General features: G+C 43.6%; 2 protein-coding genes across 4 annotated transcripts; both read left to right on the plus strand.

Moving 5' to 3' along the window:
- LOC311036954 (uncharacterized protein) lies at window positions 1-11258 on the plus strand (the record flags this gene model as incomplete). The annotated part of the gene is made up of 5 exons (XM_084045963.1): window positions 1-139; window positions 3639-3698; window positions 5839-9356; window positions 10382-10446; window positions 11063-11258. Exons 2-5 carry the CDS (start codon window positions 3656-3658, stop codon window positions 11256-11258), a joined length of 3822 nt encoding a protein of 1273 aa, XP_083902089.1. The 5' UTR covers window positions 1-139; window positions 3639-3655.
- On the plus strand, window positions 9370-26381 carry LOC311036509 (uncharacterized protein). 3 transcript variants are annotated; one of them, XM_084045235.1, is made up of 20 exons: window positions 9370-10247; window positions 10382-10446; window positions 10661-10824; window positions 11063-11691; window positions 11824-11888; window positions 12140-12303; window positions 12541-15389; window positions 15521-15585; window positions 15841-16004; window positions 16396-18431; window positions 18564-18628; window positions 18864-19027; window positions 19397-21525; window positions 21657-21721; window positions 21957-22120; window positions 22460-22547; window positions 23121-23544; window positions 23650-23711; window positions 23837-23985; window positions 25633-26381. In XM_084045235.1, exons 4-20 carry the CDS (start codon window positions 11689-11691, stop codon window positions 25725-25727), a joined length of 8751 nt encoding a protein of 2916 aa, XP_083901361.1. In that variant the 5' UTR covers window positions 9370-10247; window positions 10382-10446; window positions 10661-10824; window positions 11063-11688; the 3' UTR covers window positions 25728-26381. The 3 variants fall into 3 exon arrangements, with proteins under 3 accessions (XP_083901361.1, XP_083901360.1, XP_083901362.1); XM_084045234.1 differs by having other exon boundaries at window positions 9375-10247; window positions 22460-23544; XM_084045236.1 differs by lacking the exons at window positions 15841-16004; window positions 16396-18431; window positions 18564-18628 and having other exon boundaries at window positions 9383-10247; window positions 22460-23544.
- Window positions 26382-26791: the final 410 nt, after the last annotated feature.

The following is a 26791-nucleotide window of genomic DNA, read 5'->3' on the forward strand; positions in this document are numbered from 1 at the left end:
TACACCGCTGACGTATCCACATCAATAGACTGAGAATTTACATATTGAAAATCGCATAGATAAAGTGATAGAAATACAAATTATAAGAAAGGAGCAATACAAAAACTCCCACGTTCTTGAAGTTTTCTCATTTCGAGGAGTAAGTACACCATTTATATGCATTTTATATTGTTTATTTATTTATTTTAAATTATTATTTATCAGATGCCTTCCAAAAGTGAAAGATTCAAAACAGATATAACCTCTATACACATAATACATGTTCTGTATTTTCAGTACATGTGTAGTTGATATTGAATAATTGTAATGTATTCAACAGTGCCTATTGTTTTATTAATGCCTTTCATATTGTGACATCTGTCTCATTCGTTGTCATTATGACTCATCTCAGATTGGTCCTTAGAAAGTTACATTTACATTGAAAACTGTACATTTGGGGTATTTTAAATCACATAAGGTCGTAGCCTGACTTTGGACAAAAGCATTTACTGTTTCAGTAATAAGATAAAACATATTACGTATAACTCTATACTGTATCTTTACATGCGTAATTGCCTATTTTGTAGGCCATGGTTCTCAAACTTTTTCATGTCAAGGACCCGCAATATGTATCTTTCAGATAGCGGATCGCTATCTGAAAAACTTCTGTGCCTAAAATTATTCAAAATTTTACAAAATAATTTGATATTTTAAAATATTTTACAAAATAGCAGATGTACAAGCTTGGACATCTGCTGTTTTTGAATAGCAAACATAAAATGGATAAAGTGGTTAAAATGTTTGTGATATGTTAACTACTATCTGTCTTAGTTCAGCTTGCGGATCTGCAAATTATGCTGCATGAAGTATAACATAAGGCTTAACTAATTAATGTATATGAATTCATATTTATATTTATTATTATTGATTATTCACAACAGCAGTGTATGAAGATTGATGTAATCATCTTATCTGAGTGCTTATATATGAGCACAATAATAGTAGTTGCAGTAAATGCAACTACTATTGCATTTACTATGAATGTAGTAAATGGAATTTTATCATTGACAGTGTTTTGGAAAAGATGTGGGTCAGTGGTCCTAACTGCACATATGACAATTGTGCAGTGACTCACTAAATTGAGTTTAGTGAGTCAAGTCAAGTCAAATTGTATAACCCAATATGACAAAGAATGTCCCAAAGGGCTGTACACCAAAAAAAAAAAAAAAGGTACTGTAGTAATAAAACAGTGGTAAAAACAAGTATTGGATCACATGCATACGTACAAATCACACATGAAAACAATGTAGGACATTTAAAATAAAAGCAATGAGCTGACTCATTTAAAAAATATATATTTTTAGATGGGGTCGGCAGCCAAATACATATCATTTTAGAGGTCCTTGACATTAACACTTGCATGACTAAGCCATCAATCTGACCGATTTTGAGAATTTAAAGTGGATTATCTTCTCTCATGAAGCTCTGAGAAAGTTCCCCTTTCATGACTTTTCCTAAATATTTGTGCTCCCTGAAACTTATTATAAATATGAAATATATACCATATATACCATCCCAGCGGTTATATTTCGGCTAAATTGACCGCTGTCACCCTCTCTCCCCCATGGAAGAGCAGTTCACACCTCGAGTCCCCCCGCAGAGCGGCCCGTAGACGGTAGACTCGCTGCTGCGCAACGAGTCTATGTTGCCATGTCTGCTTATTATAAGCGACTTTGGGCTTGTTTTTCATGTCTTTCTAGTATTATTATTATTATAATTATATATATAATTACATTATATAATATTAATACTTTTCTACTCCACTACAGCTCAGAGGCAAATCTTGTACTTTTACTCCACTACAGACACAGATTTAGCAACATACGTTTTTCTAAAAAATCATTAGGATTTAGAAGACATTTTAAGAATCGACCTCAGGGTTAACAGACCGGCATTGCTTGATCGTAGGGACCTTACTGGAGTATGAGTTTTGACCAGGGATGTTAGGTAGGATGGTGCTAGGTTGTGTAATACTTTGTAGGTTAGGAGTAAAATCTTAAAAAAACTGATCTGGCTTGTATAGGGAGCCAGTGTAGAGAGATGAGCACAGTGGTGATGTGGTCACATTTTCTGTGAGGGTGAGGGTTTCACAGTAAGTCGGTGTCTCTCTAATGCATTATAACTCATGAATACTTGTGATTAGTACTTTTAAATTATAATTACAATGTAATAAGCAGATTACGATGCATTATAATAAGTGCATTTATAAAATGCATTTATAGGCACATACTTCATAGAATGTCACAGGGATATTCAAAGGCCTTCTTGTTTAAAGCTGTAATCAAGTTTTTATTTGAACGAATAACACATTATTTTTGCAAATCTGTATGGCCTGTCTGTATGCCGTACTCTGAAGAATCACCTCTTCACACTCCACCTTAGCCTGTAGCACTTGCCCTATAGCCTTGACGACCTTGCAGGCTTATGCAAAGCTTAAAAGAGTAGTTCACCCCAAAAATGACTTATTTTCTATCAATTACAAACACCATGAGGCATTGAATTCGTGGAGATTTCTTTGTTTTCGTCCCATTCCTGAGTCAATTATTTGACCCGGTCAATAGGAGACTCAGCGGAGACTCCACTGGTCATCAAATTATTGGCTCAGGAACTGCATGTATTCCTACGGGCTGGGGCTGCACCAGTGGCGCAGCCAGAAGGCTAGTATAGGCTGGGCCTAGGCAGAAGCAGGTGGGCGTGCATGCGTCCCCGAACCGTGCGTGTGCACGAACATTTTTGGGCAAAAATATTTGGGCGGATGTTGTTACTTTTTTTTCTTTTTGTTGTTACTTTATTTCGGTGTTAGGGTTAGGGTTAGGATTAGGTTAGGGTTATGTTATTTAATTCTTAGCATGATGCTACCGATTCATTATCAAAAAATACATGGGGGCTCCTCTGGCAGGTGACTCAGTAGGATACAACAGCAGTGACTGACGACACAGAGAGAACTATGTGTGGGGAAGAAATAATTGCCATAAGGACTAAATTGGGGAGAAAGGAAATCAACAATTTTGTTTATCCTGCTTGCACTTTGGTTGATCTCTAACACGTGAAGTATAATGTTCCATTCAGTCACACAAAAGTGATATTTTTCATGGTTAGGAAATATATCACTGCTCATGGTTAGCTCCCATCCAATGTGGAGCAATATAGCTTACCAATTATTTTGTCTACTTAGAATTACAAACCTATCACAGCTTATGATTTTACAGCAAGCTGACAGAGGACACAGGCCAAAAGACTGTACAATAAAATATATTGCAAGTATATTACATTGCATTATATTGCATAACATATATTGCATTGGCATTTTTCTAACGGCTTAAAGAACGGCTTTGTGTCTGTGCTGGTATTTTTTACGTATCGTTGACACTACAGGACAGGTGTATATGTTTATTTCAGGTTTGAGAGGATTAACTGCAGAGTACACATGACAAGTGACTAAAGCCTTTTGTCATGAATGACTGGATTCATTCATGCTGATCAGAATGGAAAATACAGTAGTTCTTACATAGACATTTGTCTTCTCTCCATATATTAGGAAGGCAATTTAGTGTTGGTTAAATGTTTTGTATGACAATCCTGTTATTTCTATTTTGTAGATTCCAAAGGAGAGAGGATGGGATTCGGACCAAGACTAACAACCCTGTTCATTCTTATGGGTAAGTGTTGTTTATTTAATTACACTATCATTCCTCTTATTAACACATTTGTGACCAAATTTGACTGGGAGACAGTCATCTAGCATTTTTGTCTCCGCCAGGCCGTAAGGCATGGCGAGAGAGTATGTTTTACCCTCCGTCCGTCCGTCCGTGTGTCCGTGTGTGTGTCCGTGTGTGTGTCCGTCCTGTCTGTGTGTTACCAGCTAATCTCCGGCACCGTTGGCCCGGTCGCTCCGAAACTGTGCACACACACTCCCTGGATGCCAATTCAGAACCTCTGGCCCAATATTTTCACATGGGCCTGTTATAGCGCCACCAGGAGGCCGATTTGTGCAAAACCAATTTTTTTACATTACTCCTACAGATTTAATCCAAACGTCATGCAAATCGGTACACAGTATCTCTATAGTCATGTGATCAACACGGATCTGTCCCATTTCCCATATTCCATCCTCGTTGCCTATGGTTAGCTTCCAAAGTTTGCAGGATTGGTCCGTTTTGAACAAAAAGCCTCAAACTATGCACGCAGCTTGCGATTTCCGTGAAATTTCACACGCACATTCCCACTAGGCCGAGGAAGAAATGCCACCCTTTTCACATTGGCCTGTTATAGCGCCACCAGCAGGTCTGATTTAGCAAAACACATTTTTGGAACAAAATGCCTCAAATCATGAATGCAGTGTCTGATTGCTGTGAAAGACCTAAGAATAAATGGCACCCTTTTCACATTGGCCTATTATAGCGCCACCAGGAGGCCAGAATAACGTACCTGACCTGGCGGAGACCTGTGCTCCGAGGAGCACTTTTTCTAGTTTCATTTTCATTTTTTCATGTCATATGAAAGCAGGGAATCATAGCAAAACTAGAATTAGACCTGCTGGTGGCGCTATAACAGGCCAATGTGAAAAGGGTGGCATTTCTTCCTCGGCCTAGTGGGAATGTGTGTGTGAAATTTTACGGAAATCGCAAGCTGCATGCATAGTTTGAGGCATTTTGTTCAAAACGGACCAATCCTGCAAACTTTGGAAGCCAACCATAGGCAATCAGGATGGAATATGGGAAATCGGACAGATCCCTGTTGATCTCATGACTATAGAGATACTGTGTACCGATTTGCATGACATTTGGATAAAATCTGTAGGAGTAATGTAAAAAAAATGTGTTTTGCACAAATCTGCCTCCTGGTGGCGCTATAACAGGCCCGTGTGAAAAAATTGGGGCAGAGGTTCTGAATTGGCATCCAGGGAGTGTGTGTGCACAGTTTCGGAGCGAACGGACCAACGGTGCCGGAGATTAGCTGGTAACACACAGACAGGACACACACACACGGACACACGGACGGAAGGACGGACGGAGGGTAAAACATACTCTCTCGCCATGCCTTTCGGCCTGGCGGAGACAATAATGATATATTGGTTAATAAGATGAGTGAATAGTTTTGAAACTACAGCTTATAGAACTGAAGTCAAGTTAAAACTCTTCAGTAGAGAAAAGGCCAGTTGAATGGATCTCATTCAAAGATTGTAAACAGATGGCTATCAATCCCATCATGCATAGCGGGATTTACATATCCATTGTCTACAGGTTTAGGGTTAGGTAAGGTTCTCTTTGTTATGTATGCTCTCTGAGATGCCACTGCCCCCTGTTGGAATCGGCTGGTTCCAGTGACCAGGAGGACTTAACTAAGATACCATTTCACAACAGTTTTAACAAAATATGATTGTTAATACATCTTTATTTGACATTCTCATTAGACACAAGCCAACAGACTAGTGATACCTTTCAAAACGATCGGTAGAAGTAGCGGATTTTACCGCGATTTTGTGATGTTTGGATGGAAACTGAGGATTTGGTTCGCAATGCTAGCACGCTAGCACATGCTAGCTCTAACCTTATATTTTAATACATGTTTCTACATTTATTTCATATTTACATGTCGATTTAAGCTCTGAAATTTCTGTCAGACATACTCTGGTATGTGAAGAGTCTAATTGGGCTATAAACTCATTTTGTGTAAAAAAAAACAAAAACGTTTTTCTCCTTTCCTGAACAATGGGCACCGGCGAGATGACTGTCCTCTTGTCAAAAATGGTCACATTTTCTTATTTATAATTTTTCTTACTCTCTTTTCCATTCAAAGTGGTGAGCAATGATTTAGTTACCACTGAGGACTGTGACACAGGACCAGCTGCAGAATCACACACATCTGTAACAACAACCACTGAACCATCATCAACAGCTAGAGCAAACACAACTAAAGGTTCAGCAACAACTGGAGTAAATACAACTGCAGCTTCAACAAGAACTGGTGTGTCAACAACTGCAGAATCAACAACACCTGGAGCAACAACTGTAGCATCAACACTTGTAGCATCTACAACTGAGGCAACAACAACCGTAGCATCTACACCTGAAGCAACAACAACTGCAGCATCTACACCTGAAGCAACAACAACTGCAGCATCTACACCTGGAGCAACAACAACTGTAGCATCTACACCTGAAGTAACAACAACTGTAGCATCAACACTTGGAGCAAAAACTGCAGTATCAACACCTGGAGCAACAACTGTAGCATCTACAACTGAGGCAACAACAACCGTAGCATCTACACCTGAAGCAACAACAACTGCAGCATCTACACCTGGAGCAACAACAACTGTAGCATCTACACCTGAAGTAACAACAACTGTATCATCAACACCTGAAGCAACAACAATTGTAGAATCTACAACTGTAGCATCTACAACTGAAGCAACATCTACTGCAGCATCTACACCTGAAGCAACATCTACGGTACCATCTACACCTGAAGCAACAAAAACTGTAGCATCTACACCTGAAGCAACAACGACTGTAGCATCTACACCTGAAGCAACAACAACTGTAGCATCTACACCTGAAGCATCTACGACTGTAGCATCAACACCTAAAGCAACAACAACTGCAGCATCTACACCTGGAGCAACAACAACTGTAGCATCTACACATGAAGCAACTACGACTGTAGCATCAACACCTAAAGCAACAACAACTGTAGCATCAACACCTAAAGCAACAACAACTGCAGCATCTACATCTGAAGCAACAACAACAACTGCAGCATCTACACCTGAAGCAACAACAACTGTAGCATCTACACCTGGAGCAACAACAACTGTAGCATCTACACCTAAAGCAACAACAACTGCAGCATCTACACCTGGAGCAACAACAACTGTAGCATCTACACCTGAAGCAACAACAACTGTAGCATCAACACCTGAAGCAACAACAACTGTAGCATCTACAACTGTAGCAACAACAACTGTAGCATCTACAACTGTAGCACTTACACCTGAAGCAACAACAACTGTAGCTTCTACACCTGAAGCAACAACAACTGTAGCATCAATACCTGAAGCAACAACAACTGTAGCATCTACACCTGAAACAACAACAACTGTAGCATCTACAACTGTAGCACTTACACCTGAAGCAACAACAACTGTAGCTTCTACACCTGAAGCAACAACAACTGTAGCATCAATACCTGAAGCAACAACAACTGTAGCATCTACACCTGAAGCAACAACATCTGTAGCATCAACACCTGAAGCAACAACAACTGTAGCATCAACACCTGAAGAAACAACGACTGTAGCATCTACACCTGAAGCAACAACTGTAGCATCTACACCTGAAGCAACTACGACTGTAGCATCAACACCTAAAGCAACAACGACTATAGCATCAACACCTGAAGCAACAACAACTGTAGCATCTACACCTGCAGCAACAACAACTGTACCATCAACACCTGAAGAAACAACAACTGTAGCATCTACACCTGAAGCAACAACAACTGTAGCATCAAAACCTGGGGCAACAACAACTGTAGCATCAACACCTGGAGCAACAACAACTGTAGCTTCTACAACTGAAGCAACAACAACTGTAGCATCTACACCTGAAGCAACAACAACTGTGGCATCAACACCTGGAGCAACAACAACTGTAGCTTCTACAACTGAAGCAACAACAACTGTAGCATCTACACCTGAAGCAACAACAACTGTAGCTTCTACAACTGAAGCAACAACAACAATTGTAGCATCAACACCAGAAGCAACAACAGCTGTAGCATCAACACCAGAAGCAACAACGACTGTAGCATCTACACCTGAAGAAACAACAACTGTAGCACCTACACCTGAAGCAACAACGACTGTGGCATCAACACCTGAAGCAACAACAACTGTAGCATCTACACCTGAAGCAACAACAACTGTAGTATCTACACCTGAAGCAACAACGACTGTGGCATCAACACATGAAGCGACAAAAACTGTAGCATCTACACCTCAAGCAACAACAAATGTAGCACTTACACCTGAAGCAACAACAACTGCAGAATTTACACATGAAGCAACAACAACTGTAGCATCTACACCTGAAGCAACAACAACTGTAGCATCTACACCTGAAGCAACAACGACTGTAGCATCAAAACCTGGGGCAACAACAACTGTAGCATCAACACCTGGAGCAACAACAACTGTAGCTTCTACAACTGAAGCAACAACAACTGTAGCATCTACACCTGAAGCAACAACAACTGTGGCATCAACACCTGGAGCAACAACAACTGTAGCTTCTACAACTGAAGCAACAACAACTGTAGCATCTACACCTGAAGCAACAACAACTGTAGCTTCTACAACTGAAGCAACAACAACAATTGTAGCATCAACACCAGAAGCAACAACAGCTGTAGCATCAACACCAGAAGCAACAACGACTGTAGCATCTACACCTGAAGAAACAACAACTGTAGCACCTACACCTGAAGCAACAACGACTGTGGCATCAACACCTGAAGCAACAACAACTGTAGCATCTACACCTGAAGCAACAACAACTGTAGTATCTACAACTGAAGCAACAACGACTGTGGCATCAACACATGAAGCGACAAAAACTGTAGCATCTACACCTCAAGCAACAACAAATGTAGCACTTACACCTGAAGCAACAACAACTGCAGAATTTACACATGAAGCAACAACAACTGTAGCATCTACACCTGAAGCAACAACAACTGTAGCATCTACACCTGAAGCAACAACGACTGTGTTATCAACACCTGCAGCAACAACAACTGTAGCATCTACACCTCAAGCAACAACAACTGTAGCATCTACACCTGGAGCAACAACAACTGTAGCATCAACACCTGAAGAAACAACAACTCTAGCATCAACACCTGAAGAAACAACAACTGTAGCATCTACACCTGAAGCAACAACAACAACAACTGTAGAATCAACACCTGGAGCAACAACAACTGTAGCTTCTACAACTGAAGCAACAAGAACTGTAGCATCTACACCTGAAGCAACAACAACTGTAGCATCAACACCTGGAGCAACAACAACTGTAGCATCAACACCTGGAGCAACAACAACTGTAGCATCAACACCTGGAGCAACAACAACTGTAGCATCTACACCTGAAGCAACAACAACTGTGGCATCAACACCTGAAGAAACAACAACTGTAGCATCTACACCTGAAGAAACAACAACTGTAGCATCTACACCTCAAGCAACAACAACTGTAGCATCTACACCTGAAGCAACAACAACTGCAGAATCTACACCTGAAGAAACAACAACTGTAGCATCTACACCTCAAGCAACAACAACTGTAGCATCTACACCTGAAGCAACAACAACTGTAGCATCTACACCTGGAGCAACAACAACAACTGTAGCATCTACACCTGAAGCAACAACAACTGTGGCATCAACACCTGAAGCAACAACAACTGTAGCATCTACACCTGAAGCAACAACAACTGTGGCATCAACACCTGAAGCAACAACAACTGTAGCATCTACACCTGAAGAAACAACAACTGTAGCATCTACACCTTCAGCAACAACTGCAGTATCAACATCAGGAGCAACAACTGCAGAATCAACACCTGGAGTAACAACCGCAGTATCAACACCTGGAGCAACAACTGCAGTATCAACACCTTTAGCAACAACCACCTCCGCTGCTGCTGCTGCCACCACATCCGCTGCTACCACCACTAAAGCTGCGGCCACCACTGCCCCTGTTACCACCACTAAAGCTGTGGCCACCACTGGATTAACAACTGCTGCTTCATCCACACATGGAGCACCAACTACTGCAACATCTACACCTGGAGCAACAACAACTGTAGCATCTACACCTGGAGCAACAACAACTGTAGCATCTACACCTGAATCAACAACAACTGTAGCATCTACACCCCAAGCAACAACAACTTTAGCATCTACACCTGAAGAAACAACAACTGTAGCATCTATACCTGAAGCAACAACAACTGCTGCATCAACACAGGGAGAAACTACAACTGCACTAGTATCGACAACTACTGCAGCAACAACAACTACAGCTGTAGCACCACATACAGTTGTGGGTGTCCAGGCGACTATACAACAACCATTTCTACTAGCTTACAATGACCCTTCTTCAGAGCAATTCCAGTCCTTGGCAGCTCTTGTTGTAATAATAGTAAGTCTAGACATTATTCTTGGTATATATGATGTACATATTACTGTATCAGTCTGCTCTTCCATTTAAAGTAATTTGAAATGTACATCTTTCAACAGCCTTTAAATGTGTGTCATGTTTTGTTTTCCTCTCAGTACAACGTGATCTACGTGCAACAATATGGAGCCATCTTCATCACCGTTCAAGTTATACGTTTCAGGTTAATAACAAATTCTCCTTCGATCTCACAATTAGTTACATTTTTTCTTATCGGTCCTTTTGAAACAGTATCTATAGCAGAAACATGATTAATATAATAACAAAATACATTTGTGTGAATATTACTTTATTTGTCATCACTCATTATTAACACGTGTGTGTGTGTGTGTGTGTGTGTGTGTGTGTGTGTGTGTGTGTGTGTGTGTGTTATGCAGTCCTGCTGTAACAAGAACAAGCAACACTGTAGCAGATGTGAATATCATCTTCAATCAGACAGCCCCAGCAGCCACTGAAGTTTCACAAACCCTGAAAAACGCTGTGTCTAACCCCAACAATAACTTCAACCTCACTATTGATGCAAACACTGTCATTGTGACTCGTAAGTACACAGAGATTAACACCCTCCTTCGAATAAATGCAACAACTATTAACTAAGGTTAAATGCTAATTGGAAGTTCATCACATACCAGGTGCATAAAGCAACTGTTTGATCGTGAAAAAGAAAGATATTGAAAATATATTTGATTTATTAAATAACATTAAGATGCTTCAACTTGTTCAAACTGGCTCTTCCTTACTTTCTATTACATTCCAACCTTAAAAACTTGTTTTGACAGGAGATCCAAACACAACAACTACAGCTCCAATTACAACTACCACTGCCCCAAATGTAACCCCAACCGCTGCTGCAACCACCAACGGAGCGACAACTGGAACTGCCATATCAACAACAGCAACTGCAGCAACAACACCTGGAGTAAATACTACAGTTTCATCAACACCTGGAGCAACAACTGTAGCATCAACACCTGAAGCAACAACAACTGTAGCATCTACACCTGAAGCAACATCTACGGTAGCATCTACACCTGAAGTAACAACCACTGTAGCATCTACACCTGAAGCAACAACTGTAGCATCTACACCTGAATTAACAACAACTTTAGCATCTACACCTGAAGCAACAACAACTGTAGCATCTACACCTGAAGCAACAACTGAAGCAACAACTGTAGCATCAACACCTGAAGCAACAACAACTGTAGCTTCTACACCTGAAGCAACAACTGTAGCAACAACAACTGCAGAATCAACACCTGGATCAACAACTGTAGCATCAACAACAACAGTAGCACCAAATAGAATTGTGGGTGTCCAAGCCACTATACAACATACCTATCTACAAGCTTACAGTGACCCTTCTTCAGAAAAATTCCAATCTTTGGCATCTCTTGTTGTCATAATGGTAAGTTAGACATGTATTTCTGGTAAACATAATGAAGATCATGTTGTTTAGACTGCTCTTCCATCCACACCAATTGGGATGGTATACATTTCAACAGCCTTAAAAGTGTATTATGTTTTGCTTTCCTCTCAGTACAACCAGATCTACACGCAACAATATGGAGCCATCTTCATCACCGTTCAAGTTATAAGTTTCAGGTGAAATAAAAATTATCCTCCAACTAAGTAACATAAAAAAATGATATATTTTTGGAACTGTATTTCTAGCAGACATATGATTTTACATCCTGTTGCAGATATTGCTAGACTCCTTGTTCACAAGATATAGCATATATATAGCATATAGTTTATTTATGAATAAAGATCACTTTTGTGTGAACATGAATATTATCTCTCATTAACATGAACTATTCATTTCACTTTTCACTGGCCTGTGTGTGGTCTTGCAGTCCTGCTGTAACAAGAACATTCAACACCGTAGCAGATGTGAATGTCATCTTCAATCAGACAGCCCCAGCAGCTACTGAAGTTTCACAAACCCTGAAAGACGCTGTGTCTAACCCCACCTGTGTCTACGACCTCACTATTGATGCAAGCACTGTTCTTGTGTCTCGTAAGTACATACAGATTAACATTCTTTCTCAAATAAATGCATAGAAGGTAAATGCAAAGTGAAAGTTCATCATATACCAGGTGCATAAAGCATCTATCTATATCTATACAAAAAATAAGATCTTGGAAATATATGAGAAACACAAAACAACCTGACGATGTATCACATCGTTGAAACACGCTCTTTTTTTTACTTTCAATTAAATTCCAATGTGCAATGTTTAAACTTTTTTGACAGGCGATCCACACACATCAACTGCGGCTCCAATTACAACTACCATTGCCACAAATGCAGCCACAACCGCTATCACCACCTTTGGAGCAACAACTGGAACAACTACTGCCATATCAACAACAACACCTGTAGCAACAACTGAAATATCATCAACACTTGGAGCAATGACCTCTGTGTCATCAACACCTTCAGCAACAACTGCAGTATCAACATCAGGAGCAACAACTGCAGAATCAACACCTGGAGTAACAACCGCAGTATCAACACCTGGAGCAACAACTGCAGTATCAACACCTTTAGCAACAACCACCTCCGCTGCTGCTGCTGCCACCACATCCGCTGCTACCACCACTAAAGCTGCGGCCACCACTGCCCCTGTTACCACCACTAAAGCTGTGGCCACCACTGGATTAACAACTGCTGCTTCATCCACACATGGAGCACCAACTACTGCAACATCTACACCTGGAGCAACAACAACTGTAGCATCTACACCTGGAGCAACAACAACTGTAGCATCTACACCTGAATCAACAACAACTGTAGCATCTACACCTGAAGCAACAACAACTGTAGCATCTACACCTGAACCAACATCTACTGTAGCATCTACATCTGGATCAACCACAACTGTCGCATCTACACCTGGAGCATCAACTACTGCAGTATCCACACCTGGAGCATCAACTACTCCAGCATCCACACCTGGAACATCAACTACTCCAGCATCCACACCTGGAGCATCAACTACTCCAGCCTCCACACCTGGAGCATCAACTACTGCAGCCTCCACACCTGGAGCATCAACTACTGCTGCTTCCACACCTGGAGCATCAACTACTGCAGCATCCACACCTGGAGCATCAACTACTGCAGCATCCACACCTGGAGCATCAACTACTCCAGCATCCACACCTGGAGCATCAACTACTGCAGCCTCCACACCTGGAGCATCAACTACTGCAGCATCCACACCTGGAGCATCAACTACTGCAGCATCCACACCTGGAGCATCAACTACTGCAGCATCCACACCTGGAGCATCAACTACTGCAGCATCCACACCTGGAGCATCAACTACTCCAGCATCCACACCTGGAGCATCAACTACTGCAGCATCCACACCTGGAGCATCAACTACTGCAGCCTCCACACCTGGAGCATCAACTACTGCAGCCTCCACACCTGGAGCATCAACTACTGCAGCATCCACACCTGGAGCATCAACTACTGCAGCATCTACACCTGGAGCATCAACTACTGCAGCATCCACACCTGGACCATCAACTACTGCAGCATCCACACCTGGAGCATCAACTACTGCAGCCTCCACACCTGGAGCATCAACTACTGCAGCATCCACACCTGGAGCATCAACTACTGCAGCATCCACACCTGGACCATCAACTACTGCAGTATCCACACCTGGCGCATCAACTACTCCATTATCCACACCTGGAACATCAACTACTGCAGTATCCACACCTGGAAAATCAACTACTCCAGCATCCACACCTGGAGCATCAACTACTGCAGCATCTACACCTGGAGCATCAACTACTGCAGCCTCCACACCTGAAGCATCAACTACTGCAGCATCTACACCTGAAGCATCAACTACTCCAGCATCTACACCTGGAGCATCAACTACTGCAGCATCCACACCTGAAGCATCAACTACTGCAGCATCCACACCTGAAGCATCAACTACTGCAGAATCTACACCTGGAGCATCAACTACTCCAGCATCCACACCTGGAGCATCAACTACTGCAGTATCCACACCTGGAGCATCAACTACTGCAGCATCCACACCTGGAGCATCAACTACTGCAGTATCCACACCTGGACCATCAACTACTCCAGCATCCACACCTGGAGCATCAACTGCTGCTGCTTCCACACCTGGAGCATCAACTACTGCAGCATCCACACCTGGACCATCAACTACTGCAGCATCCACACCTGGAGCATCAACTACAGCAGCATCCACACCTGGACCATCAACTACTCCAGCATCCACAACTGGAGCATCAACTACTGCAGCATCTACACCTGGAGCATCAACTGCTGCAGCATCCACACCTGGAGCATCAACTACTGCAGCCTCCACACCTGGAGCATCTACTACTGCAGCCTCCACACCTGGAGCATCAACTACTGCAGCATCCACACCTGGAGCATCAACTACTGCAGCCTCCACACCTGGAGCATCAACTACTGCAGCATCCACACCTGGAGCATCAACTACTGCAGCATCCACACCTGGAGCATCAACTACTGCATCATCCACAACTGGATCATCAACTACTGCAGCATCTACACCTGGAGCATCAACTACTGCGACATCCACACCTGGAGCATCAACTATGCCAGCATCCACACCTGGAGCATCAACTACTCCAGCATCCACACCTGGACCATCAACTACTGCAGAATCCACACCTGGACCATCAACTACTGCAGCATCCACACCTGGACCATCAACTACTGCAGCATCCACACCTGGAGCATCAACTACTCCAGCATCCACACCTGGACCATCAACTACTCCAGCATCCACACCTGGAGCATCAACTACAGCAGCATCCACACCTGGATTAACAACTGCTGTAGAATCAACACCTGGAGCAACAACTGCTGCTGCTTCCACACCTGAAGCAACAACTACTGCAGCATCCACACCTGGAGCAACAACCGAAGTATCATCAACAACTGCAGCGTCAACAACAACTGTAGCACCAAATAGAATTGTGGGTGTCCAGGCGACTATACAACATACCTATCTACAAGCTTACAGTGACCATTCTTCAGAACAATTCCAATATTTGGCATCTCTTGTTGTCATAATGGTAAGTTAGAAATGTATTTCTGGTAAACACAATGAAAATGATTGTATTAGACTGCTCTTCCATTCACACTAATTGGGATGGTAAACATTTCAACAGCCTTAAATGTGTATTATGTGTTTCTTTCCTCTCAGTACAACCTGATCTACACGCAACAATATGGAGCCATCTTCATCACCGTTCAAGTTATACGATTCAGGTGAAATACAACATTTCACTCAACCTCACAAGTACATCGTCTTGTGTCTTTTTGGAACTGCATCTCCAGCAGACACATGATTGTACAGCCTGTTGCATATATCGCTTGATTCCTTGTTCTCAAGATAAAGAATGTTTCTTAATGAATAATGAATACTTGAATGCGTGAACATGAATATCAGCTGTCATTAACATCAATCATTATTAACATGAACATTTTTTGTCACTTGTCACTGCCCTGTGTGTTGTCATGCAGTCCTGCTGTAACAAGAACGACCAACACTGAGGCAGATGTGAATGTCATCTTCAACCAGACAGCCCCAACAGCTACTGAAGTTGCGCTAAAGCTACAAGAGGCTGTGTCAAATTCCAACAATACCTTCAACCTCACTGTTGATGCAAGCTCTGTTATCATCACTCGTAAGTATACAATGACACATGAGGCTAAGCCTCTCCCTTAAGTAAATGCATAGTGAATATAATTGCCATGGGAAGTTCAATACAGATGGTGCCTAAAGATCATCATATTAAATAAACAAAACAAAACATGAAAATCACATTTCTACAACAGACTATGACATTTTTAACATTTGTGGCACCCCCTGCGGGTGAACGTGAAATCACTTTTGGCTCTGCGTTGTCCTTGTGTGATTCAAATCTAGGGTAGATCGGACAGGATTTGTTTGAATCGTTCATAATTGTTGGGCTGCAAACATATGTCTCCCAGCCAATCGGGCTGGTGTAGAGAAAATAAGTTCCTTACCTTCGGTTAAATCACTAATTAATTCTCAAAACAAACTTATTTTCACAGGAGACCCCAACCCAACCACTGCACAGCCCATCTCAACTGCTGTGGCCACAACCACTGCTGGCACCACAGCTGCTTCAGCGTCCACAACTGGAGCATCAACTACTGCAGCATCTACATCTGAATTGACAACAGCTGCCACATTCACATCTGGAGCATCAACTACTGCAGCATCCACACCTGGATTAACAACTGCTGCAGCATCCACACCTGAAGCATCCACAACTGGAGCATCAACCACTCCAACATCCACACCTGGAGCATCAACCACTCCAGCATCCACACCTGGAGCATTAACTACTGCAGCATCCACACCTGGAGCATCAACTACTGTATCATCCACACCTGGAGCATCAACTACTGCAGCATCTACACCTGGAGCATCAACTACTGCAGCATCCACACCTATAGCATCAACTACTGCAACATCCACACCTGGAGCATCAATTACTCCAGCATCCACACCTGGAGCATCAACTACTGCAGCATCCACACCTGGAGTATCGACGTCTGGAGCATCAACCACTCCAGCATCCACACCTGGAGCATCAACTACTGCAGAATCCACACCTGGAGCATCAACTACCGCAGCATTCACATCTGGAGCATCAACTACTGCAGCATCCACACCTGAAGCATCAACTACCGCAGCATTCACATCTGGAGCATCAACTACTCCAGCATCCACACCTGGAGCATCAACTACCGCAGCATTCACATCTGGAGCATCAACTACTCCAGCATCCACACCTGGAGCATCAACTACTCCAGCATCCACACCTGGAGCATCAACTACCGCAGCATCCACACCTGGAGCATCAACTACTCCAGCATCCACACCTGGAGCATCAACTACCGCAGCATTCACATCTGGAGCATCAACTACTGCAGCCTCCACACCTGGAGCATCAACTACCGCAGCATTCACATCTGGAGTATCCACGTCTGGAGCATCAACCGCTCCAGCCTCCACACCTGGAGCATCAACTACTGCTGCACAGCCAATCTCAACTGCTGTGGCCACAACCACTGCTGGCACCACAGCTGCTTCAGCATCCACAACTGGAGCATCAACTACTGCAGCATCCACACCTGGAGCATCAACCACTCCAGCATCCACACCTGGAGCATCAACTACTGTATCATCCACACCTGGAGCATCAACTACTGCTGCTTCCACACCTGGAGCATCAACTACTGCTGCTTCCACACCTGGAGCATCAACTACTCCAGCCTCCACACCTGGAGCATCAACTACTGCAGCCTCCACACCTGGAGCATCAACTACTGCAGCATCCACACCTGGATCATCAACTACTGCAGCATCCACATCTGGAGCATCAACTACTGCAGCATCCACACCTGGAGCATCAACTACTGCAGCATCCACACCTGGAGCATCAACTACTCCAGCCTCCACACCTGGAGCATCAACTACTGCAGCCTCCACACCTGGAGCATCAACTACCCCAGCATCCACACCTGGAGCATCAACTACTCCAGCATCCACACCTGGAGCATCAACTACTAGAGCCTCCACACCTGGAGCATCAACTACTGCAGCCTCCACACCTGGAGCATCAACTACCGCAGCATTCACATCTGGAGCATCAACTACCCTAGCATCCACACCTGGAGCATCAACTACTCCAGCATCCACACCTGGAGCATCAACTACTAGAGCCTCCACACCTGGAGCATCAACAACTGCAGCATCCACACCTGGAGCATCAACTACCGCAGCATTCACATCTGGAGCATCAACTACTCCAGCATCCACACCTGGAGCATCAACTACTGCGGCATCCACACCTGAATCATTAACTATGCCAGCCTCCACACCTGCAGCATCAACTACTGCAGCATCCACACCTGGATTAACAACCGAAGTATCATCAACAACTGCAGCATCAACAACAACTATAGCACCAAATAGAATAGTTGGTGTTCAGGCAACCATACAACATACCTATCTACAAGCTTACAGTGACCATTCTTCAGAACAATTCCAAGCCTTGGCATCTCTTATTGTTGCAATGGTGAGTTTGACATTTTCTTCTGGTTAACAAAATGAAGATGAATTATTGTATACTAGACTGCTTTTCCATTTACACTGATTCGGATGGTATATATTTCAACAGTCTTAAACATGTGTTTTTCTTTCCTCTCAGTACAACCAGATCTACATGCAACAATATGGAGCCATCTTCATCACCGTTCAAGTTATACGTTTAAGGTGAAATACAAAATCTCACTCAACCTCACAAGTACATCTTCTTGTGTCTTTTAGGAACTGCATCTCCAGCAGATACCTGATTTTACAGACTGTAGCAGATATTACTTGATTCCCTGTTCTCAACATATAGCATGTTTCTTTATGAATAATGAATACGTATGTGTGAACATGAATATTAGCTGTCATTAACATCACTCATTATTAATTTGTCGCTGCCCTGTGTGTTGTCATACAGTCCTGCTGTAACAAGAACGAGCAACACTGAGGCAGATGTGAATGTCATCTTCAATCAGACAGCCCCAACATCTACTGAAGTTGCAGAACATCTGAAAACAGCTGTGTCTAACCCCAACAATACCTTCAACCTCACTGTTGATGCAAGATCTGTTATTATCACTCGTAAGTATATAATGAAACATGAGGCTAAGCCTCTTCCTTAAGTAAATGCATAGTGTATGTAATTGCCATGGGGAAGTTCATTACAGATGGTGCCTAAATATCATCTATTTTATTTTATTATTTGCACACAAAGAAATAATAATATAAACAAAACAAGGAAATCACATTTCTGCAACAAACTGACATTTATAGCATCTGTGGCGCCCCCTACGTGTGGAAGTAGTAGTAGTAGTTTGGGGTAGATCGGACATGATGTGTTCAAATTGTTCTTAATTAATTGGGATGAAAACATGATCTCTGTGTCCCAGCCTGGTGGAGGCAAAAAGTATCTTAAAGATCTATATCTTATAAAAAACCTTGTTATCACAGGAGACCCACACCCAACCACTGCACAGCCCAACACAACTGCTGCGACAGCATCCACACCTGGACCATCAACTACTGCAGCATCCACACCTGGAGCATCAACTACTCCAGGATCCACACCTGGACCATCAACTACTGCAGCCTCCACACCTGGAGCATCAACTACTCCAGGATCCACACCTGGACCATCAACTACTGCAGCATCCACACCTAGAGCATCAACTTTGCCAGCCTCCACATCTGCAGCATCAACTACTGCTGCTTCCACACCTGGAGTATCCACGTCTGGAGCATCAACCACTCCATTATCCACACCTGGATTATCAACTAGTGCAGCATCCACACCTGGAGCATCAACTACTGCAGCATCCACACCTGGAGCATCAACTACTGCAGCATCCACACCTGGAGCATCAACTACTGCAGCATCCACACCTGTAGCATCAACTAGTGCAGCATCCACACCTGGAGCATCCACACCTGGAGCATCAACTAGTGCAGCATCCACACCTGTAGCATCAACTTCTCCAGCATCCACACCTGGAGCATCCACACCTGGAGCATCAACTACTCCAGCATCCACACCTGGAGCATCAACTACTGCAGCATCCACACCTGGAGCATCAACGACTGCAGCATCCACACCTGGATCATCAACTACTGCAGCATCCACACCTGGATCATCAACTACTGCAGTATCCACACCTGGATCATCAACTACTGCAGCATCTACACCTGAATCATCAACTACTGCAGCATCCACACCTGGATCATCAACTACTGCAGTATCCACACCTGGATCATCAACTACTGCAGTATCTACACCTGGATCATCAACTATTGCAGTATCCACACCTGGATCATCAACTACTGCAGCATCTACACCTGGATCATCAACTACTGCAGCATCCACACCTGGATCATCAACTACTGCAGTATCCACACCTGGATCATCAACTACTGCAGCCTCCACACCTGGAACATCTACTACTGGAACATCCACACCTGGATCATCAACTATGCCAGCCTCCACATATGCAGCATCAACTACTGCTGCTTCCACACCTGGAGTGTCCACGTCTGAAGCATCAACCACTCCAGCATCCACACCTGGAGCATCAACTACTGCAGCATCCACACTTGGATCATCAACTACTGCAGCATCCACACCTGGAGCATCAACTACTGCAGCATCCACACCTGGAGCATCAACTACCGCAGCATCCACACCTGGATCATCAACTACTGCTGCTTCCACACCTGGAGTGTCCACGTCTGAAGCATCAACCACTCCAGCCTCCACACCTGGATCATCAACTACTGCAGCATCCACACCTGGATCATCAACTACTGCAGCATCCACACCTGGATCATCAACTACTGCAGCATCTACACCTGGATCATCAACTACTGCAGCATCCACACCTGGAGCATCAACTACTGCAGCATCCACACCTGGATCATCAACTACTGCAGTATCCACACCTGGATCATCAACTACTGCAGCATCCACACCTGGAGCATCAACTACTGCAGTATCCACACCTGGAGCATCTACTACTGGAACATCCACACCTGGAGCATCAACTACTGCAGCCTCCACACCTGGAGCATCAACTATGCCAGCCTCCACATATGCAGCATCAACTACTGCTGCTTCCACACCTGGAGTGTCCACGTCTGAAGCATCAACCACTCCAGCATCCACACCTGGAGCATCAACTACTCCAGCATCCACACCTGGAGCATCAACTACTGCAGCATCCACACCTGAAGCATCAACTATGCCAGCCTCCACACCTGCAGCATCCACACCTGGAGCATCAACTACTGCAGTTTCCACACCTGGATCATCAACTACTGTAGCATCGACACCTGGAGCATCAACTACTGCAGCCTCCACACCTGGAGCATCTACACCTGGAACATCCACACCTGGAGCATCAACTACTGCAGTATCCACACCTGGAGCAACAACTGAAGTATCATCAACAACTGCAGCATCAACAACAACTATAGCACCAAATAGAATAGTGGGTGTTCAGGCAACCATACAACATACCTATCTACAAGCTTACAGTGACCATTCTTCAGAACAATTCCAAGCATTGGCATCTCTTATTGTTGCAATGGTGAGTTTGACATTTTCTTCTGGTTAACATAATGAAGATTTACTATTGTACACTAGACTGCTTTTCCATATACACTGACTCGGATGGTATATATTTCAACAGCCTTAAAAAATGTTTTTCTTTCCTCTCAGTACAACCAGATCTACATGCAACAATATGGAGCCATCTTCATCACCGTTCAAGTTATACGTTTAAGGTGAAATACAAAATCTCACTCAACCTCACAAGTACATCTTCTTGTGTCTTTTAGGAACTGCATCTCCAGCAGATACCCGATTTTACAGACTGTAGCAGATATTGCTTGATTCCCTGTTCTCAACGTATAGCATGTTTCTTTATGAATAATGAATACTTATGTGTGAACATGAATATTAGCTGTCATTAACATCACTCATTATTAACTTGTCGCTGCCCTGTGTGTTGTCATACAGTCCTGCTGTAACACGAACGAACAACACTGAGGCAGATGTGAATGTCATCTTCAATCAGACAGCCCCAACATCTACTGAAGTCGCAGAACATCTGATAACAGCTGTGTCTAACCCCAACAATACCTTCAACCTCACTGTTGATGCAAGATCTGTTGTTATCACTCGTAAGTATACAATGACACATGATTGTATATAATTGCCATGGGGAAGTTCATTACAGATGGTGCCTAAAGATCATCTATTTTATTTTATTATTTGCACACAAAGAAACAATAAAATAAACAAAACAAGAAAATCACATTTTTGCAACAGACTGTGACATTTATAGCATTTGTGGCACCCCCTACGTGTAGAAGTAGTTTGGGGTAGATCGGACATAATGTGTTCAAATTGTTCTTAATTAATTGGGATGAAAGCATGATCTCTGTGTCCCATCCTATCAGCCTGGTGGAGACAAAACATATCTTAAAGATCTATATCTTATAAAAACCTTGTTTTCACAGGAGACCCACACCCAACCACTTCACAGCCCAACACAACTGCTGCGGCCACAACTGCTGCTGGCACCACAGCTGCCACCACCGCTGCTGCCACCACCGCTGCTGCCACCACAGCTGCCACCACCGCTGCTGCCGCCACAACCACAGCTGTCGCCACAACCGCAGCCCCTCTCACCACCACAGCCGCTGCCACCACCGCAGCCCCTGCCACCACCACAGCTGCCGCCACAACCGCAGCTGTCGCCACAACCGCTGCCGACAGCACCACCGCAGCCCCTGCCACCACCGCTGCTGCCACCACTGTAGCCCCTGCCACCACTGCAGCCCCTGCCACCACCGCAGCCCCTGCCACCACCGCTGCTGCCACCACTGTAGCCCCTGCCACCACCGCAGCCCCTGCCACCACCACTGCTGCCACCACTGTAGCCCCTGCCACCACTGCAGCCCCTGCCACCACCGCAGCCCCTGCCACCACTGTAGCCCCTGCCACCACTGTAGCCCCTGTCACCACTGCAGCCCCTGCCACCACCGCAGCCCCTGCCACCACCGCAGCCCCTGCCACCACTGTAGCCCCTGCCACCACTGTAGCCCCTGCCACCACTGTAGCCCCTGTCACCACTGCAGCCCCTGCCACCACCGCAGCTGTTGCCACCACCGCAGCTGTTGCCACAACCGCTGCTGTCACCACCATCGCAGCCCCTGCCACCACCGTAGCCCCTGCCACCACCGCTGCTGCCACCACTGTAGCCCCTGCCACCACCGCTGCTGCCACCACTGCAGCCCCTGCCACCACCGTAGCCCCTGCCACCACCGCTGCTGCCACCACTGTAGCCCCTGCCACCACTGTAGCCCCTGCCACCACTGTAGCCCCTGCTACCACTCCAGCTGTCGCCACAACCGCTGCTGTCACCACCACCGTAACCCCTGCCACCACCACTGCATCTGTCACCACCACCACCGCTGCCACAACAGAAGCAGTCACTGTTAAGAGGCTGACGTTCAAATCTGTAGGAGAAACATTCACAGTTGACCTGTTGGATCCATCATCTTCTGCTTTTAAAGCTCGATGCAATTTGATTAAGGAGCACGTAAGTAACACATGGTAGTGACAATAACGTTAAATGTTTAAAAAGATTGCTTTTTTAATATTAAGAATGTAAAAAAGTGATTTACTGACATTTTTTTTTCTACAGCTTGAGCCTTACTACAGTGCAGAATTCAGCAAGTTCACATCCTTGACAGTGATAGCATTCAGGTAATATGCCAATACTTTACTTGCTGTTCCATTATGGCCATGATATTCGATTAAACATCTTTGTTAAGTCAAGTATATTTGTTAAAAATACAAATTTAAAATGTTTTTTGTGATTTTCTTTGCAGCAACGGATCAATCAACAATAATCTGGACCTATCATTCGGTTCCTCGTCTGTCCCTACTGATACTCAGATTGTAGCTGTTTTGACCACAGCAAAGAATAACATCACAGCCTTCAACATCGACACGGCCTCCATCTCTGTTAATGGAATAGGTAAGCAAATACCTGATCTAACCCCTTCGATCCGGCCTCCATCTCTGTTAATGGAATAGGTAAGCAAATACCTGATCTAACCCCTTCGATCCGGGACAGCATCTGGGACAGCAGTGTCATTTTAGATGCTATATAAAACTGTTTTTCAGAAGGTGTTTTTAGAATTGGCCTTTGGTCTAAATGGGCTGAACAGCCAACATTAGAACAGTGCTTCTCAACCTACAATATTTAACCACTTAAACCCCATGTGGGTGAGTCCCTCAGGGCTCTATACTAGTGTATTTGTTTTGTTTTCTATTATTGATATTCTGTTATCACAGCAAGACACAGTGTGAGCTTGTCAATCTGCTATTTGCTGCAAAAGCTTTCCCCACAATACAGATGCTGGGGTTCAAGTGGTTAAGTTCAACAACCTCCAGTTTGGCATGCATTAGGCCAGTGGTTCTCAAGCTTTTTTGGCTCGGGGCATCCCTGTAAAATATTGCTACTTTACAGCACCTTATATTTATGCCCTATTACAGTACGTACATATGTAAATCTGTCCCCCAACATACAGTTCGTCACAAGAAAAATGTGAGAGAATATCCGTTTCCATTAGGACAGATTGAACATAACTTTATCCTTGATGTTCAACCACTTGAACCCGACCATCCCTATTCTGGGGGAACATTCGCCGAAAATTGCAGATCTACAAGCTGAGCTTGTAGATCGGCTATTTTCGACAAAGAGATTTGGTGAAGATCGAGAAAAGAATGCACCAAGTACGGTGCAACACAGGTCCATGTTACTAAGTCTAGAGGGTCTAAGTGATTAAACTGAAGTGATATTAATAAATTCCAAATATTATAAAAGTATTCTGCGGCAACCTTGGACTTGCCTCACGGCACCCCAGGGTGCCACAACACCCACTGTGAGAAACGCTGCATTAGGCCACTCAACCCCATTTGACATGATTTTTTAATGTTATGTTTTATCTCGGAGACGCCCTACACTGTAAAATGTCACCAAATGGAGCCCTAGGGTTCATTTGGTTCCATTTTATGTGACTGTCAGAGTTACCAATGCTTAAGTGTCCATTTGGTTCCTAAATATCAATCATTTATCTGGGGCCCCCTGGAACCCCCTCAAGGACCCATGGGGGTCTACAGACCCCAAATAGGCTCTATTCACAGCAGCCATATGTTCGCTTCCTTCACAGGTGTTACCAATGGTACTAATGAAGGCTCCGTTCCATTTAGTGTAGCACAGTGGTTCTCAGATTTTTCAATTTCCACCACCCCCATAACTCTGAGAGTGTACAAATGTAACCAAATGGACCCGTGAGGGTCCATTTGGTTACATTTGTACACTCTCAGAGTTACACACCCGTAAGGGGCCATTTGGAAACCCCTTGTGGAACAATGAGGGTCCCTGGACCCACATTTTAGTCCCGCTGGTGTAGCAGAGTTTCCAGTGAGTCAACATGCATAATATCAGCACCCTGACTCTGTTTGACCAGAATGGAACAGAGCCTTCATTAGTATCATTGGTAACACCTGTGAATGTCTTCACAATATGGCTGTTGTGCATAGAGCCTATTGAGAACCAGTGCATTATAACAATTTTGGTTTTGATATAGCATGCTGTCCTTTTCTTCTTGTTTTACAGAGGTTACGAGTGGGGTGAGCCATAATACGATGAGCATCTTCACCGCATTGTCTCTGGTGGCGTTGGCATGGCTTGGCACGGCCTGGCAGCTATAGTGTCACTGCTCGAGTGTACCCGACATGTTCAAGGACAATGGTCACCATCCCTGGTATGAGAAGGCACTTTAATTTCATTGGAGATCATGGATGTAACGCTCTCATATTTTAGAGAGCTTTGGAAGCACTATTAGAAGAAAAAAAAGTCTAAATGTATCAATGAATCCACATTACTGACTTTACCAATCTCTGATTACAATTGTAGACCATTTAAACATACCTCTAAGCTCTTTTATTTTTTTGCCTTTGATAAAAAAATATATATGTTAAATGTAATAAAACGTTACAACGTATGTTGCATGCAGGCCATGGAATATATTACAGCAAAGCAATGTTTACTTATTTCTTTTAATAGTTTACATATTTATAATGCAATAAAATTGCATTCATATTTATCATTATTGAGTGTATTCTGTGACAGTAATTGTAATCATGTACAGTTTATCTGAGCAACGACCATAAAATGGTCGGAATACATTTGCACAATGTCTCGTTTTATTGTTATATGTGGGGTATGGATGAAAGTTAGCATCTTGCTAACTCTGATGTATTTACACTGTATTACCACTCTCTACTGTTTTTTTGATGCTGTGTTCATGAATATGTACTGACCCGCCCCAAATGAACAAATAAATATGTCTGTGGTGAAAATTGTGTTTGATTGATGTGAAGTTATTGACATGTAGAAATAAGACAAAGTGATGTATCTTTATTTCATGGTTGCATATAGTCTCTGTCGGGTGAAAACCTCATTATGTCCTAAACTGCTACTTTTCAGGATTGAAATAAAAAGCATCCAAAAGTAGCAGATCTACAAGCTCAAAATGCGTCGGTATAATGATTGCTTGATTGATGATTGATGCTTAACTCATTTTGCCGGGGACCCCCTGGTACCCCCTCAATGACCCTTGGGGGTCCCAGGACCCCACTTTGAGAACCACTGACATAGTAAATTGTAATGTATTTAATTGTCAGTAGTCAATAAAATACATCAATTTGATCAGAACGCCAGTGACTTATATATTGTAATATCTTTGACCTCAACAACAACAACAACACAACAA

The sequence above is a fragment of the Gymnoscopelus microlampas genome, assembly GCF_963454915.1.
Source record: "Gymnoscopelus microlampas genome assembly, chromosome: 20".
Classification (NCBI taxonomy): domain Eukaryota; kingdom Metazoa; phylum Chordata; class Actinopteri; order Myctophiformes; family Myctophidae; genus Gymnoscopelus; species Gymnoscopelus microlampas.

Excerpts from the sequence above, each read along its gene's own strand:
- LOC311036509 (XM_084045234.1), top strand. Across the intron at positions 18,432-18,563 it reads CATCTCTTATTGTTGCAATG|TACAACCAGATCTACATGCA; the intron begins GTGAGTTTGACA and ends CTTTCCTCTCAG. Across the intron at positions 23,545-23,649 it reads GCAATTTGATTAAGGAGCAC|CTTGAGCCTTACTACAGTGC; the intron begins GTAAGTAACACA and ends TTTTTTCTACAG.